Source organism: Odocoileus virginianus, chromosome 10 (assembly GCF_023699985.2).
Source record: "Odocoileus virginianus isolate 20LAN1187 ecotype Illinois chromosome 10, Ovbor_1.2, whole genome shotgun sequence".
NCBI classification, from domain to species: Eukaryota; Metazoa; Chordata; class Mammalia; order Artiodactyla; family Cervidae; genus Odocoileus; species Odocoileus virginianus.
Genome location: NC_069683.1, coordinates 35,698,574 through 35,715,296, shown reverse-complemented (window position 1 = coordinate 35,715,296; position 16,723 = coordinate 35,698,574). Strand labels below are relative to the sequence as shown.

The 16,723-nt window shown below is 34.9% G+C and overlaps 1 protein-coding gene across 4 annotated transcripts in view; it reads right to left on the bottom strand.

Annotated features, from left to right (window-relative positions):
• Positions 1–16,723, bottom strand: part of USP47 (ubiquitin specific peptidase 47) — a 98,936-nt gene that overhangs the window by 25,710 nt on the left and 56,503 nt on the right. For 3 of the 4 annotated variants that reach the window (XM_020904948.2, XM_020904945.2, XM_070473387.1), the window contains 3 exons: positions 4,491–4,586; positions 4,257–4,409; positions 1,655–1,822 (listed from right to left, as the gene is read on the bottom strand). In XM_020904948.2, the coding sequence (XP_020760607.1) occupies positions 1,655–1,822; positions 4,257–4,409; positions 4,491–4,586 (417 nt within the window). The remainder of the gene's footprint in view (positions 1–1,654; positions 1,823–4,256; positions 4,410–4,490; positions 4,587–16,723) is intronic. The other variant, XM_020904946.2, reaches the window with a different exon arrangement.

Here is a 16,723-nt window from a genome sequence, read left to right as displayed (position 1 = left end):
ATCAACTTTTCTCCAAGATCATTAAAATGGTAATTCACCACTTAATTTTATATACCACAAGTTTCATTCAACATATTCCTTCACATTTTAATTATGCTGTCACCTTTAGAACAATGCATAACTGAGATATAAATTTATATATTTATGTAAAAAGAAGAAAATAGCCTGAAATTTTAGAAGCAGATGCTTAACACGAGACTATTCTGATATGCACATCAAAATCAATACATCTCAACATTTTAAAAAATTCAAGTAAGATGATTTTGAACATCTTCTAATGTATTTATTATTTCTCTCTATATAAATATATATATATATAAATTCTAATGTATTTAGTAGTATCTGTGATACACTAATCTATTGATTTGATGTCTCTCAGGTAGGCAAAGCTGGTTCAACATTAGAAAATCAACCAATGTAAACCAGGCTAAAGAAGACAAATTATATGATCATAATCAATTGAACCCAGAACAGCATTTGACAAAATCCAAACCCATCCATGATAAAGACTCTCAACAAACTAGGAAGAGAGGAACATCCTCAAATTGATCTACAAAAAAACCCATAAAATGTATGAAAGAGCCTGTATCATATTTAATGATGACAGACTTGAATACTTTCCTCCTGAGAGTGGGAATAATAAGGCAAGAGTGTCTTCTCTCACCATTCCTATTCAACACAGTATGGGAAATCCTATCCAGTGGAACAAGACAAAGGGGAAAAAAAAAAGATAAGACATAATTGTCTATGTACAAAAACCAGGCAAGGGATGGATTTAGCTCTTGAGTAATAATCTTCCAACTCTTGCTTGAAAGCAATGATCTTTATACTAAGTTATGATGTAACTGCTGCATTATTCATCACAGCAATTCATACTCATCTATCTGCCCTGAAAGAAACAGGTAATTTTAAAAGGTAAAGAGTAGTGGTAATGGTGATGAGAATAACGGTCTTGGTCTAAAGACATTTTTATGCAAGTGAAACTCCATTCTTAAATACTGCCTTAAAAAGCCTGTATTCAATACGACTGTGTAAGACTTGAATTCATGATCAGTCTTCACACTGGTGATTCATTATTCACACCATGCTCAAGACATTTGATCTGTAATTCTACCCTCAAAAAAGTATACAACACAAATGTGAAATAGTTTGAAAAATCTTAAAAATCACTGACCTAGTAACAAAAAAAATTCTATCCTAGATATTACTCAGTGTTGTAGTTTTTAAATTATAATCCATGGAATTATACCATTTTTTGAAGTCCCTTAAGGGCTGTCATAGGGCAGGGGAGGGAAACTGAGGGGTTCCCTATCTAAAAAAGATTAATTCTCTTATTGTTTCAGAAAGAATTCTACAGCCAGAATTTTTTAAATGAACAAATCGAGTCTAATGCTTTCAATTTGCTATATGAGAAAACTGATATAAGATTTAGAGCGTTGCTGTTACTTCAAGGGCCAGTTACAGTTCAGTGTCTCAGAAGTCAACGCTCCCACAAGTAAGTAGCTTTTCCTAAAGTTTAAATTCCTAAAGTTTAATTTTGATCACATATATGCCTAAAAACAGTAGCAATTAAATTTCTTTAAGAGAATTATAATAGCAGCTCAGCAATTACTTTATTTTGTCTTTCAACTAAAAACCACAAATTATAAAATACCTTCTCAAGTCCAGGTTTTGGAATCTTTTCAGCTCCGCTGTTGTTTTCAAGGCAGATCCCTTCATCAACACCGTCGTCATTAGAGAAATCGTTGCTCATCTGATCACTGTGACAACTGCCTTCATTTTCCGCTCCACTGTCTGTGCAGCTCTCAGTCTGTGGAGACTTCTTAATAAAACACAATTGTCTTACAATTATAAGGCAAATAAAGGGAAAATGTAAACCTTTTAATTTATATGCTGTCAACTTCTTCGCAAAATTTAAGACACTACTGCTAATAAAAATACTTATTCTACTTTAAACAAATTTATTTTCTGTTAAAAAAGTGAGACCTCAAACAAAAAAGTGTATTTTAAAACCATTTCTGTTAACATCCTTATTAACATCCTCTATTAACAAATTATTGATTCAGAATTCTACTAAACCTCATTTATGCTTACAGCTGCAAAGAAGCAGTATAAAACTATCATTTCTTTCATCAAAAACCATAAAAGCAGAGAACCTAAGCTCCAAAGTGAGCTTCTGTTGTTCTCAAATCCCAAAAGAATACCATCTCCTTTCTTGAACAAAAAGTTCAATTCAGTTCAAAAAAGTTCAATCACTATGCTAGGTATTACAGACAATTAGAAAGAAAAACAAGACACTGTCTCTCTCAAGAATTTTATACTCCAGTTATAGGAGGCAGAAATGCAACAGTAGTACACAATACTTTTCCATACTTTTATGATTTTTAAATCTCTTTCAGACAAATTTAACTTAAAGAATTCTTCCTAGAAATCCTCAAACAACTCCTTCCTCCCTTCTCCTTAAATATTTTAAATAGAGTTTGAAAACTCTTCTCTAAAATGTAGGCCCTTGATAAGTTTAAGGCACTGCACAGAAGTTCTTGAATTAACCAAGCAATATGTAGTAAGTACCAACTTTTTGCCAAGAATTTTGTTGTAAGGATTACATCTAACATATAGTCTTCATTCTTCAAGAAAGTCTGGTTCAAGGAAAAATGGAAATGAAAACCAACTTTAGAATTCTACACAAAGTTCAAAGAGCTCATTCCCAAAACCTCTTTTAACTAAGCCAGAACACCTACTCTTCTCCCAAGAAATGGACCTATAACTTCCTCAAAGTTCCTGTCAAACCTTCTGTCTTCAGTTTTTTTCCCTTGGAAAAGACTTCCTTTTACAAGAACTACATTAGGAATATAAGAAGACCAATCTAATACTTATCTTTGAGTAGGAAATCTCCTTTGAAATACTCCTTTGGTATACTATGGATAGATTTCCTAGCTTAAGCACAAGTGTTTGAGATACTGTTTCAAAATTATTACCTGGACACAGGTACCATTCAATGAACATTTACTCTATCTAAGGCACTCTCTTCTTAGAAAAGCTATAAAAATCAATTATCATCCTTACTTTACCACAGACAGGGAAAGTGAAGCTCAGAATATAATTTGACTCTTAATACTTAAGAGCATAAATAAAACTTGAGAATGTTTGAAATTATTTTTGAGCCTCTGGGAAAAGGCATTTTTTAACTACTGTGATGAATTCCAATCAGAAAAAAATGCTTTATGGCAGTTTTGAGAATAAGAAAGATTTATCACTCTGTAACAACTATGTTAAGTGACTGTACATATTCCTAATAACTAAATCAGAAGAGTTTCCAAACGAATAGAGTGGGACATTATGAAGCCTTTACTGGATAAGGACAGAGGAACCAGAGAATTTGGGGAGGTCAATGAGTAGAAGAAATTAATTAGCATTATCTGTGCCCTCAAAGTCTCATTCTCAAACTATATTTAATTTTAAGTTTTTTATCTTAAAAGCTTTAATTAAAAAACTAATTAAAAATATCTTTATTATCTAGCTTTATAACCTAGCCAATTTATGATCTGGTAAACCTTAAGTGGCTTCCCTGGTAGCTCAGCGGTAAAGAATCTGCCTGCCAATGCAGGAGACATGGGTTCAATTCCTGGGTCGGGAAGATCCCTAGGAGAAGAAATAGCAACCCACTCCAGTATTCTTGCCAGGAAAATCTCATGGACAGAGCGGCCTGGTAGCCTGCAGTCCGTGGGGTCACAAAGAGTCGGACATGACTTACCAACTAAACAACAACAAAACCTTAAATGAGAACAACCCGGAAAACTTAATGCTTGAAAAAGTCACTAAGACAAAACAAGAAATTTAAGGCCACATTACCCATTTTGCTTGTTCTTTCAATATACTGTATTTGTTCTCTGTTTATCATGTGCCAGAAACACAAATGCAGCCCATCTCTAGACTGCTATGTTTCAATAACTAAGCAAGTTATGAAATATAAGGGACTGGTCATCCAGTGGCTAAGATTTCAAGCTCCTCCTGCAGGGGGCTTGGGTTCGATCCCTGGTCATGGAATCCCTCACGCTGTAACTAAGATCAAAGATCCCACATGTTGCAACCAAGACCTAGCACAGTCAAATAAATAAACATGCTTTTTAAAAAAGAGAAAGTTATGAAACATAAGATTATCACTCAAATTAAATAATTCGAGAGTTTAATATCCTTGTCTTTTCAAATATCACATTACTCTGATCAAAACTGAAGTATAATTTTTAAGTATTTACCTCATCCTCAACATCAATAAATGTACTCATATCTAGTTCCTCAGGAAATGTCATCCGATCATTCAGTTTAATCCTGTGCATGGTTGTATAGTCAAAATCAAACCTTTTCAATTGTAAGGTCAGAAGATAAGGGAAATGCAAAAACCGAAGACCCTAAAAAAAAAGTGGGGAGAATCTACTGAATACTGAATATTATCTCAGATAATTAAGTCTTAATTTCTACATGGCATCTACCTTTCGTGCATCACACTTCTTCTTACAACGTTCACAAAAATATTGATTTGGGCCATCCAGGATCTCTGGCTGAATAAATGCATGCAATGCTTCTTCCTAGTTAGAAAACAAATTGTTGTATAATTATTGTGAAATATTATAATGTTAATGACAAAGTCCTGAAAATAAGAAAATTGTAATTATCAAAATACTCATAAACAGAATGGCTAGAAAATTAAGAATTCAAATACAAAAAAGGGGAAAAAGTATCAACAACAAAGTGATTTTATCATTATAAAACAGCAAAAAATTACTTTATTTCATTCTGTATGAGTGTTATGTTTCCTGGTCTTGAGTATCAGTCATCTCTGCTTAATTTTCTTAGACTTTACATTGTGGTTTTTGGCTAACTAATCTAACAGATCCTGTCTTTAGATTAAAAAGTAATTCCCCACTTAAAAAAGCAGTTGTATACGTCACTGCATTCTTCTTATAAAAGGAGACTATTTTAAACTGCACAGTTAAAAACAGTGCTCTGAAGTGTACACTATCTGTACACTTTCTAATAATTTTCCCTCATCACTATATTTAGGGTCAGTTAGTAATTCACCACTGTACTAATTAGAAAGATTGAAAACCATTGTGCAGCCATCTCACTGGTTGTCAGATACTGCTCCACTTGAAAATGTATGAGAGCTCCTGGACTGTTCACCTAGTGGAGCCACGTGGTTCTCTTTTTCTCCATACAGCTTTAAGACAGAAGCAAGAAACTTGTATGAATATTGTTGAAGAATCAGTAGGTATAAAGTTTTAAACTTTTCATCATTGACTTTTTGCAATTAAAAAAGTTTCAGTTAGTACAACATATATGATTGGCGATTCCCTGGTAGCTCGGCTGGCAAAGAATCTAACTGCAATGCAGAAGATCCCAATTTGATTCCTGGGTTGGGAAGATCCTCTGGAGAAGGGATAAGTTAGATAACCACTGCAGGATTCTTGGGCTTCCTTGGTGGTTCAGCTGGTAAAGATGTGGGAGACGTGGGTTCAATCCCTGAGTTGGGAAGATCCCCTGGAGAAGGAAACAGTTACCCACTCCAGTATTCTGGCGAGGAGAATTCCATGGACTGTACAGCATATAAGGTGGGATTGCACAATTTCATTTGGTATCACTTTTATTCCTCACACATGGTCTAAGGACATGGTCTGACAATAGTTATTATAAATAAAGAAAAAGAAGTGCAATCACTAAGACAAAATATCTTCAAAAATTTTTTTGCTATAGAACAAGTTGTTCCTCAAAAGATAAAGTGAGCTTGATCAGGCAAAATGGAGTTAGTTGTAAAAACAGCTACCAAGTGTATAAAATTCGCACAATGCTTGGTATAGCTCATTCTGGAATAAGATAAAAAAATTATGAAAAATACACAAAATGCTTCTAACTTCACACATCTCCTATTTTGTCCTCAGAACACAAAGAAGCATTAATAGGGTGGGTGAAGGGGACGAAATAGCTGGCTTTTCTCCATATATTCAAGCATTTTACAGGAGGTCATAGAAAAGAACACATTTAGAAAATGATTTTTTTCCCTTCTAGAGCATATTTTAAGTATGAAAAAGGCAAATTCTTCAAAAACATAAGAGCAAAAGAAGATTTAAGAGCAATCACATCTATAGCTTAACACAGACAGATAAAAAATCAGTTGAGCTTTCCAAATGGCAACTGAATTGGTACAACACTTGATATATTTTTAAAAAAGGGAGACAGTGAGAAAATTATGTAACTCAAATTCTACTTTATGAAGCTATTATGTATGTACTGATTTCTGGCTTATAGTTCACAGCCAGAGCTATAATTTTTAGAATTTAAAATCCAGAGAAAAGTTTGAACAACAGAAAATTCCCTTAAACATTTTACCCAGACTCACCAACTTTTAACCTTTTGCTACCTTTCCTTTATCATTCTCCCACCTACATTTACATCATATGTTTTTTCAAACCACTTGAGAGCAGGTTCATACACGCTTTTCCTGTTAATCTTCAATGTGACTTTTTAAGAAAAAGGATATTCTCATAAAAACAAAGGAGTTAATCAAATTCAGGAAAATTTAATATTGGTAATTTGTCAGTCCATATTCCAATTCTGTCAATTACTCTAATAACTTCCTTTACAGTATTTCTCCCCATCCAGTACAGAATCAAAACCAGGAACAAAATCTGCATTTGGATGACTTCAGATTCATTTTATAAGAACAGTTTCAAAGACTTTCTTTCATGACATAAACAAGTTTTGAAGAGGCCAGGTTATTTTATAAAATGTTCCAAAATTTGGGTTTGTTTGATGTTCCTCATGGTTAGATTCAGTTTATGCCTTCCTTACTATACTACCACCTAAGTAATGATGTATTCTTCAAAGGGTATCACAGTCAAAGTGCATGATGTCCTTAACATCCCTACTGGTGATACTAACTTCAATCACCTGGTCAAGGTGTTGCCCAGTTTCTTCACTATATGGTTATTACTTTTTCCTCTTTCCAACTAGTACACAATTTGTAAGAAGACACTTGAGAAACCATACAAAAATACTGAGCCTTAACAAGTTTTCCACCTTGGTTTAGCATCCATTATTGGATTCTTGCTTAACCCATATTTTAATGTTTGTTTTACAAGTCAATTTAAAGATCTTTTACTGTTAATAGGGAATTTAAGCCCATCCATATCTAATAGGACCAATGTTTTGCTCCATCTCACTATTGTGCATTTTAATTATTCTATTAATATTTACTGTTTTTTTTCTACACGGTGCTTTTCTTTGCTATTTTTCTACATTTTCTTTTGGTATTTAGTAAGGTTAGTAATTTTGTTCTAGTGTATTTATGTACACTTTTGCTAGTATTCTTAACCCTTCCTCCTCCTCAAGTTTTTAGTGTCTAGACTGCCTATTTTAAATGGTATCCTGGTCTCCCCCCATTTAACCGTCTATGACCTCATTCTACAACCCCTTCTTTTTTTCCTTTTTTAAGAGAAGCATTCTTTGCACATTAAGATACAGTATCTCATACTTTCTTCTATCATGTCCTCCCCCTTGTTTTACTTGGTCCTTATTCTACAATATATTAAATGCTCATGGTCCTTTTGCTGAAGCTTCCCCAGTGGTCTCTTGGATGGGTAGAGCTCACCCTCTAATAAACTCAAGGTTTACAGATAAAATAATCAATGAGTCCCCCAATATTCAAAGTTTGATTTTCTACTGCCATAATAACTGAAGAAAAACTTGGCTAGATAGCAAAGTCTTGGCTTACAATTTTTACTTTCTTGAAATTGCTATTCTGTTGCTATGACTTGCATGTTGCTCTTCAAAACTATGCCAGTCCAATTTATCCTTCAAGTTTAAAAGTCTATTAAATTATGTCTGAGTTGATCATTCCAGATCTGCTTTTCCAAGCATGGTGGGGGGGGGGGGGGAAGGGCGGGAATCTTGCAAAAAGTTGATTAAACTTCTCCAATTCCTAGAAAGTTTTCCTGGATTATAGTTTATAAGTTTTGCTCTACCGTGTTTTTATTCTTCACACAGTCCAATTATGTTGGATTTCCTTTGCCAGTCTTCCTTTATAATCATTTGCTTTGAGATCCTAATTTTTACTTTATCTCATTTTCTATGTTCTTCCTTAGCTTTCATTCCATCCTATTTTCTCTTTAGTATTTTATAACTAGTTCTTCATTTCTAATGTAGTTTCATCTTTTCTTCAATTTCCTTCCTGAATTTGATCAGCTCACACTGCATTTCTTGTTTTGTTTTTCTAATCCATTTCTCTCCTTAAATTTTTGGATACCAAGTTCTATTCTGCTTGCTTGAGAATACTTAGTCCAGAGTACTGTGTTACAGTATCCTATTTTGTGGTTATTTTTTTGAGGCTTACTTTTTCAGGGCTGTGTGTGTATGTCTACTTACTCATCAGCTGAAATGCTTTAATACATATATTCTGTTTTCTTTCAACAGCTGTGCTGTTTGATTTTTTCTCATAGTCATTTTATGGGTGGCATTCTTTAGTTTGTGAGCATGTTATGTCAACTTAGTGAAGTGCAATTTTGTGAATGGGTAATGGTGAAGAAGAGGCTGGTGTCCCCTTTTCATTTTGCAGAATCATTCTCTTCTTGTCTTCTCACCGCTATGACTCAGAGGCATCATCCCTTTTTGGTTTATCTCCTTCTCTAGAAGCAAAATTCCTCCAAGGCTGTCACTTCCTTCTCACTCTAAAATTCCTTCTCTATAGCTCGTGCTATAAACTACCAAGTCCCAGTCTGAGTTCACTATTTTGGCACATACTGCTGTACTTTCTCATTTAAGGGTATTCCATCTTCATTCAAGTCTTCCAATCCCCACTCCTCTGTTTCATGGAGTCTCTAAAGCATCCCATTCCATACTCTCCACACACACACACTTGCAACAATACTGGAAGGTCTCCTGGAACTTGATAATTTTGCTATTTTCAGGTAATTTAAAGTTCATATTTATTCTGTCTCCTAGTAATACAAAAGTACGGGTCAGTTGGGTTTTGTTAGTGTTCTTTTTGCCTGTGGTTTGGTGAAGACATGTGGGATTACCTATATTCAGACAGCTGAAATTATCCTTTAGATTCACAAACCAGTTAAAGCTATACTAATAATTTTCTTTAGTTTCCTATTCACTTTTTAAAAAGTTGCCAATAATTATAAATAAAGATTAGCCAGCCGTAAAAATTAGTTTCAATTCATCTGTTCATTCAACAAATAAAGTATGTATGGGCTAATATGGTTATATACATTTATCTTCACTTAATGTGATGAACTCCAGTACTTTGGCCACCTCATGCGAAGAGCTGACTCATTAGAAAAGACTCTGATGCTGGGAGTGATTGGGGGCAGAAGGAGAAGGAGACGACAGAGGATGAGATGGCTGGATGGCATCACTGACTCGATGGACATGGGTTTGAGTAAACTCTGGGAGTTGCTGATGGACAGGGAAGCCAGGCGTGCTGCGGATCATGCGGTCGCAGAGTCGGACACGACTGAGCTGAACTGAACTGAATGTGATGAGACAACAAAATCATGCCGAACTATATTTCAGATACTGAAAAACAAGTCATGGATCATAAAAATGCAACACAATACAAACACTGTGCCATTACTAATACACACTCACACACACGGTAAGCTCATGCTTACCATGAGCTGTCCTCTTGAGTATGTTAAACTATTCTTTTTTTTTCATTTATTTTTATTAGTTGGAGGCGAATTACTTTACAATATTGTAGTGGTTTTTGCCATACATTGACATGAATCAGCCATGGATTTACATGTTAAACTATTCTTGAGTCATGTTTCCAAACTAGCTTTGGGTTGACTGTGATTGTTTTTTATCATTCCAGAGTGAAGATAATAGCTTTATTTCCAAGCACTTACACCTCCTTATATATTATATAAAGTGTAACTGTACAGTTTTTTAGACCCTAATCTTCAGCATTCAGAATAGAATATAGAGAATTCTTATATCCTTAGTTCTTTAAGAAATACAGAAAATCTAGGTATAGTGCAATCAAAAGATAGAACCAAGAAACAGTACTGCCTATAAATCCTCATTTAACTCTTAACTTATATATAAAATTGTTTCTCCATCATTCACTGTCTACTTCATATTTTATTTTTCAAACTGAACCACAGAAGATAAATTAGAACTACCACTGATAACTATTTTCTAACTGATTTTAATATACTTAGCAATTCTGTGCTATTGATACGCAGTTATGTGTTCCTTAGAGTCAAGTATCTTTTCCAGAATATATACTTTGTATTTCTCTTTAAAGTAGGAAAAAGATTCTATTTTTACTTAAGCTATCTACTTTTAATTGCAATTTTTGAGATTACTGAAGATTCATATACAATTATAAAAAGTAATACAAAGCCCCCTGTACATGGAGCCATTCCTCCAAATGGTAGGTAACTAGTTTGCAAAACTATAGTATAATATCACAGTCAGGATACTGACATTGACATAACCCACCAATATTATTCCAATCTTCTCAGTTTCAGTATACTCATTTGTCTGTGCATGTGTGTACTGTAAGTTCTATATAATGTTATTACCTGTATAGGCTCATGTATCAACCACCATAGTCAAGAGACTGAACAGTTCCTACACCAAAAGGATCACTCATGTTGTCCTGTTATAGTTACCACCTACCCATCCCTCCCCTGGGTTCAGCTACTCTATAAGCTCTGGCATTGATTAATCTCTCAATTCTAAAACTGTGTTGTATCAAAAATGTTATGTAAATGAAATCATATGTAATCTTTGGAGATTCGCTTTTGTCACGCAGCATAGTTCTCTGGAGATTCATTCAAGTTTCTGTGTGTATTGCAGTTTGTTCCTTTTTATTAATAAGTAGTATTCTATAGTTTGTATGCACCCCAGTTAATCCATTTACTTGCTGAAGGACATCTGGGCTGATTCTAGTTTTGGAATATTAAAAATAAAGACATTATGAACATGTAATTAGCTTTCATTTCTTTCGAATAAATAATCAAAAGAGTATAACTACTGGAGGTTATGGTCATTTCATGTTTAGCTTCGTAAGAAACTGCCTATAATACTTCACATTCCCACCAAAAACATGAGTGATCCAGTTTCTCCACACTGTTGCCAGTTTTTTGTGCTGCCATTATTTTTTACTTTATTGGTAGTGTGTTATCTCCATAAGGTTTGAATTTGCATTTCCGTTCTGCTGCTGTTCAGTTGTTATGTCTGGCTCTTTGCATTTCCCTAGAGATGCTGAATATCTTTTCCTGTATTTATTTGGTATCTGTGTATGCTCTTAGATGGAATGCTTTTGTCTTTTGCCTACTGTCTAAATGGACTGTTTGGGTTTTCTATTACTGTGCTTCGAGATGTCTTTATGTATTCTAAATACTAGCCCTCTGTCAGGTATGTGCTTTCCAAATAATTTCTCCCAGTCTGTAGCTTCTCTTTTTATCTTCCTCACTTTGGCTTTCAAAGGGCAAATGTTTTAAAAATTATGTTGAGATACAGCTTGTCAATTTTTCCCTTTGTGGACTGTACTTTTGGTATCAAATCTAAGAATTAATTGCCTAACCCTGTATCTACAAAATTTTTGCCTACATTTTTTTTCTAAAAGTTTATAACTTTACATTTTAAGTCTATGATCCACTTTCAGCTAATTTTTGTACAAGCTGTGAGGTTTAAGTAGAGGTTCATTTTTGTAAATATGAATACCCAACTGTTTAACATCATTTGTTGAAAAGACCATCCTTCTTGTATTGAATTGCACTGTGCAATTCTAAAAAATCAGCTGGGCTATGTGTGTGGATTTATTTCTGGGTTTTCTATTATGTTCCACTGATCTATTGATTATTCTTCCAATATCAGAAAGCCTTGATTTCTGTTAAGTATATAATAAGTCTTGAAATCAACTAGACAGATTTCTCCTAATTTATTCTTTTTCCAAAATTCTTTTAGCTATTCTAGCTATTTTATGTTATTTAGAATGAGGTTGAAAAAGTTTGTCAGATTCTGAAAGGAATTCATTAAAATTACATAATCTGAGAGAGAACTGACATCTTCAACATGTGAATCTTTCAATCAATGAGCAGAGTGTGTCTCTTCATTTAAATATTATTTTCAGAATTTACAGTTTCCAACACATAGGTCCAGACCATATTTTATTAGATTTACACCTAAGGGTTTTTTTTTCCCCCAAAACTGTAAATGGTATTGTATTTTTAATTTCACTTTCCACATGTTCTTTGCTAATACTTTGAAACACAACTTATTTGTGTTCGCTTATCTTATATCTGGCTACCTTCTAAAATCACTTATTAGTTTTCCAGGGTTTTGCTTTGTTTTGGCAAATACCTTGGGGTTTTCTATACCAAAAAAAAAAAAAAATGTTATTTAAAAAGGGGGAACAATTTTATTTCTTCCTTTAATTGGTATACCTTTCATTTGTTCTTCTTGCCTTATTGTATTGGCTGTGACTTCCAGTACTGAAATGAATAAGAGCAGACATACTTGCCGAGATAACCTTGATGTTTTAGGCAGAAAATACTCAGTCTTTCACCACGAAGAATGATGTTAGCTGTAGGTTTTTGAATATGTTCTTTATAAGTTTAAGAAAAATTATCCCCTATTACCAGTTTTTAGGGTTTCTATCATGAGTGGATTATTGAACTCTGTCAAGAGCTTTTTCTAAGTCAATTAATGTGATCATGCCAATTTTCCTGTCTCTGTTAATATGGTAGATTACAGTCAATGATTTTTAAAATAATGACCATCCTTGAATCCCTGGAATGAACTCTACTTCATCATGGTATATAATTCTCCTTATATATTGCTTAGCTCTATTTACTAATATTCTGACAAGGATTTTTCCATCTATATGCATTAAGGAAACTGGCTTGGTCATAATTTGAGGGTTTTTTTGTTTGTTTAACTGCCTTTATCTGGTTTGGTATGAGGATAAGAGGAGCTTCATAAAACACATTGGGGAAGGTTCCTTCCTATTTTTTGAAAGGGGTTGTGAAGAACTGGTGCTCACTGTGCTAAAATATGTGGTACAAGTCGCCAGTGAAAACTTTACAACTTAACAGATTTTCTTAAGAGATTCTAAATTATGAATTTAATATCTTAACAGTTATGAGGCTACTAAAATTATCTTAAGTCATACGAGTACTTTGTGCTTTTCAAGGCACTGGCTCAACTAAGTCATCAAACTATATGTGCAGAATTGTCCCTTATTATCCTTTTGATATCTACAAGGTTTGTAATAGTAGTAGTAGTTTCAGTCTTAACACTGGAAATTGTTATCTTATCTTTTTCCCCTCTGTCAGTCCTGCTACAGGTTTATCAGTTGGATTGATCTTTTCAAATAACTGCTTTTATTAATTTTCTGTTTTCAATTTCACTGATTTCTGCTCTTTTATTATGTCCTTCCTTCTGCTGGCTTTGGGTTTCTTTTGCTCTTTTCCCAGGTAAGGTGGAAGCTTACATTATTAATTCATAACATTTTCTTTTTGCTTGTGGAAGAATTTAAACTAAAGGCCAGCATTTAAAGCTATAAATTTTCCTCAATCGGTAAGAAATCTGCCTGCAATGTGGGAGACCAGGGTTCTGTCCCTGGGTTGGAAAGATTCTCTGGAGTAGGGAATGGCTACCCACTCCAGTATTCTTGCCTGGAGAATTCTATGGACAGAGGAACCATGGGATTGAGCGACTAACACTTTCCTCTCTGTAGTATTGCTTCAGCTGTGTCTCAAAATTCCTGATATGTTACACATCTGCATATCCATTAAAAAAAAATATATATATATATAAATTTGCCTTGAGATTTCCTCTTTGACTCATGGATTATTTAGAAGTGCATTGTTTATTTTTCCAACATTTGGTGTTTTTCCAGTTAACTGTTACTGATTTCCAATTTGATTCCAGTGTGGCAGAAAAACACTCTATGATTTTAATTCTTTTAAATTGAAGTCTGTGTTACAGCCCAGGATATGGTCTATCCTCATACGTAGTCCACAGGCACTTGGGAAGAACGTGTACTCTGCTGTTGTCAAGTGCACGGTTTTATATCTATTAGAGCTTGTTGGCTGATGATATTGTTAGGTTCCATATCTTTGTTAATTTTTTGTCTAGAGATTCTACCTATCAATTATTGATAAGGGCACTGAAGTCTCCAACTTTAACTGTAGATTTGTCAATTTCTCCTTTCATTTCGGACAGCTTTTGCTTCACATATTTTGCAGCTCTGTAACTTAGTTTGCACACATTTAAGATTGCTGTCTTCCTGATGGACTGACCTTTTTTTATCATTAGACAACGCCCTTCTTTGTCTCTAGTAATTCTGCTTTAAAATCTGCTTTATCTCCTTTTAATATAGCCATGCCTCATTTCTCTTGATTAATGTTTACATGATATATAATTTTCAACCCTTTTATTATCAACCTGCCTATTTCAATATACTCAAAGCTGTTTTTTTGTACCTAGCAAATTGTTGGGTCACATTTTTTTAATCTAATATGCTTATCTCTTCCTTTTACTTGGTATGTGTGTTAGTCACTCAGTCGTGTCCAACTCTTTGCAACCCCATGGACTGTAGCTTGCCAGGCTCCTCTGTCCATGGAATTCTCCAGGCAAGAATACTGGAGTGGGTTGCCATTCCCATCTCCAGAGGATCTTCCTGACCCAGGGATCAAGTCCAGGTCTCCTGCATTGCGGGCTGATTCTTCACTGCCTGAGCCACCAGGGAAGCCCTTTACTTGGTATAGTCAGACTATTTACACGCAACTAAGTCTGCTATTTTAATGTTTTGGTTTGTTTTCTTTTCTGTGCTTTCCTATCGATAACTTGAAAAAAATTTTTTGAATTAAATTTTACTTCGATTTATTGACAGTGCTTCTGAGTATACCAACTCTGGGAGTTGGTGATGGACAGGGAGGCCTGGTGTGCTGTGGTTCATGGGGTTGCAAAGAGTAGGACATGACTGACCGCTGAACTGAACTGAGTGTATCTCTTTTTCAATGGTTGCTCTACATGTTACACTATATACACAAAACTTTTAGTCCATTGGTCCCATTCTTTTAACTGTTCAAGTGAAGTACCTGTCTTACTTCACTTACCTGTCTTTTCACCTCTTTCAGTTTTGTAATATAATTGTCTTACATAGTTCCTTTACATATATTTAGAATCCCACCAGACACTGTTATAAATTTGGTTCAAGTATCAAAGATAATTTAGAAAACTCAAGAGGAGAAGGAAAGCCTACTGTATTACCCTAAGTTTTGCTTACCATGTTCTTTCTTCATTCCTAATGTTCCAATATGCCTTCCTTTTACCATTTCCTGTTCAGAGAATTTTCTTTAGCCATTTTTTTATGGTAGGTCTACTAGTAACAAATCTTCTCAGGATCCCTCATCCAAGAAGGTCTTGATTTCCCCTTCATTCCTGAATAATATTTCCACTGTATATAAAACTCTAGTTGACAGCTCTTTTCTTTCAACACTTGAAAAATGTGCTACTTCCTTCTCACCTCCATAGTTTTTGATGACAGATCTGCTTATGAGAAACCAGATTGTTTTTCCCCCATAAAAAAGGTACCTTTTCAAATCCATGGCTGATTCATGTCAATGTATGGTAAAAACCACTACAATAATGTAAAGTAATTAGCCTCCAACTAATAAAAATAAATGGAAAAAAAAAAGGTACCTTTTCTCACTCACTGCTTCCAAGATACTTTGTCTTGCCTTTTCAAAAGTCTAATTATAACTGAACTTGATGTAAAGTTCTTTTGGCTTATCTTGTTTGTGATTTGCTCAGCTTCTTGGATCTGCAGCTTTAAGCCTTTTGCCAAATTTGGGAAGTCTTTAGTCATTATTTCTTCAAGTGTTTTTTTCAGCCCTGTCTTCTTTTTCCTCTCCTTCCAGGACTCCAATGACACCAATGTTAGGCCTTTTGTTATAGTCCCATGGGTCCCTAAGGATTTTCACCTCCCACTGTACTTCTTCTGTTATTTAAACTGGGCAATTTGTATTGTTCTATTGTAAGGTTCACTATACACTGTCTCTTCCATTCTGGTGTTGAGCCTATCCATTAACTTTTTAATTTTGGTTACTGCATTTCTCAGTTCTAAATTTCCATTTCATTTTTCTTTGTATCTGCTATTTCTTCCTCAGGACTTTCTACTTTCTCATTTGTTTCAAGTGGGCTTAGGAACTTGCACTGATGTGTTGATATTTCTAAGATGGTTGCTTTAAAATATTTGTCAGATAATTCTAACATCTGTCCCTGCTCCCTCTGTGGCCTCCACCGACACCACATGTAGGAGGGGGACAGCCTCCCTGTCTGGGAGGTGGGAGGTGGTAAAAGTCCTGGCTCTCATCTAGGCCTCCTCTAACATCACTCCAGTGGGAAGGGAAAGGAACACCTTTTTACTATTAGGTGGGAGTGTAAGGCCAGGCTCCCCACATGGTATCTAACAACAATTAACCACAGTAAAAGGTGAACGGCAGTGGGGAGGCTCAGTACTGCCCTGGAGGGAAGAAACTTCTGGCTCCTAGTCAGTCTTCTCTGAAATCACCCCAGCAGGGGGTTGGAGCACCTTGTTCCAACTTCGAGACTCCCTGCTCAGCCTTGGCTGACACTGGTTAGGGTCAGGGCCACAGTCTTCCTGGCGGTGTCTGGCTGCAGCACAGCAGCTACTGGCTAA